This window comes from Aplysia californica, unplaced genomic scaffold (assembly GCF_000002075.1).
Source record: "Aplysia californica isolate F4 #8 unplaced genomic scaffold, AplCal3.0 scaffold00083, whole genome shotgun sequence".
NCBI lineage: Eukaryota > Metazoa > Mollusca > Gastropoda > Aplysiida > Aplysiidae > Aplysia > Aplysia californica.
The window spans coordinates 1,606,697-1,607,964 of record NW_004797353.1 but is presented as its reverse complement, the minus strand read 5'-3'; the positions used below and the strand labels follow the sequence as shown (position 1 = coordinate 1,607,964).

General features: G+C 42.0%; 1 protein-coding gene across 1 annotated transcript in view; it reads right to left on the bottom strand.

Moving 5' to 3' along the window:
- Nucleotides 1-1,268, bottom strand: part of LOC101845763 (acetylcholine receptor subunit alpha-like 1) — an 83,833-nt gene that overhangs the window by 6,399 nt on the left and 76,166 nt on the right. The window contains exon 5 of the mRNA XM_013080371.2: nt 958-1,137. Within this exon, the coding sequence (XP_012935825.2) occupies nt 958-1,137 (180 nt within the window). The remainder of the gene's footprint in view (nt 1-957; nt 1,138-1,268) is intronic.

Below are 1,268 nucleotides of genomic sequence, written 5' to 3'. Positions count from 1 at the left end.
CGCACGCGTGTGTGTTGGGATTTTATGTACTCCCTCCCCACTGCTAAAAAAAGACAACACAAAAAACAACAAACATTAAAAAAGCAACCACAATAAATACATCACAAAACAATCCCTATCCTCTCCAAATGAGAACAAAGACAAAATCAAAAACAAAGCAAAACACCCCCTGCCCCCACAATAATAATATTCCCATAAACTTGCAAACAAAATGAAGGAGCTATAACAGTAATGATTAAAAAATAGACTTCGAAGCATAACCAAAAACTAGAAAACAACAAAACAAACCCCAAGATTAATTGTCAACAAAAACAAAACGAAATATGATAAACGTAAGAAAACACACAGCAAATGAATAAAGCATCAATTAAAACACACAATGGGGACTCTCGTGGTCTAGAGGCTACGGTGCTCGCCTCATATTCAATAGGTCCCTCGTTTCGAACCCGGATAGCGACGGAAAATTTTCTTCTCTAAAATGTTCTCTTTTCACATCTTTCTCTGCTTTCCAAAAATGCACTGTCGTCTGCTTTCGTCTCCACTTTCTGCCTCAAACTCCTCACCTCCTTTGCCCCCTCCTCTGGGCTCCTGACTGTTTCTGTAGCCTTTCTACTGCTACTCCTTGGCTCCTTCTTACTGCTTTCAGCGACACCCCTGATCTTTTGGTAGGTAAGATCTAACACATAGCCTTCTTGAATAATGGCAAAAAACCTCGGAGGTTCCGTGTGCAAGTTACCCCAGCTTAAGATCCCTTGGCGGTTCAAAATCAACAAAGTAAGCTTCGGTCACCACCTGGGCAAAATTCAAAATTTTACCAACTGAAAATATTTAATGTGTCCCGCGCGCTCATATTATGATCTTACGTAGTTGCGAGCGCTGTAAAACACTTAAACTTCAAAAAACCAAACACCCCCTCCCCTGCAGTAACAAATGATGCCTTTTACAAAATGTACTCACTTATTGGTGTGCATCCAGGTGAGGAAACGAATGGCGCAGTTCTGGGTATCGAAGGGATACTTGCCGATGTTGACAGCACAGCTGGTCTCGGTGATGATCCCGGGCTCCCAGTGTATCATGCCCGAGCTCTTCACACTGATCAGCATCTGATTGTTGCCCAGTTCTCGGTAGTGCTGGGCTCTGTGTACACACAGATAGATAGATAGATAGACAGACAGACAGACAGACAGACAGACAGACAGACAGACAGACAGACAGATAGATAGATAGATAGATAGATAGATAGATAGATAGATAGATAGATAGATAGA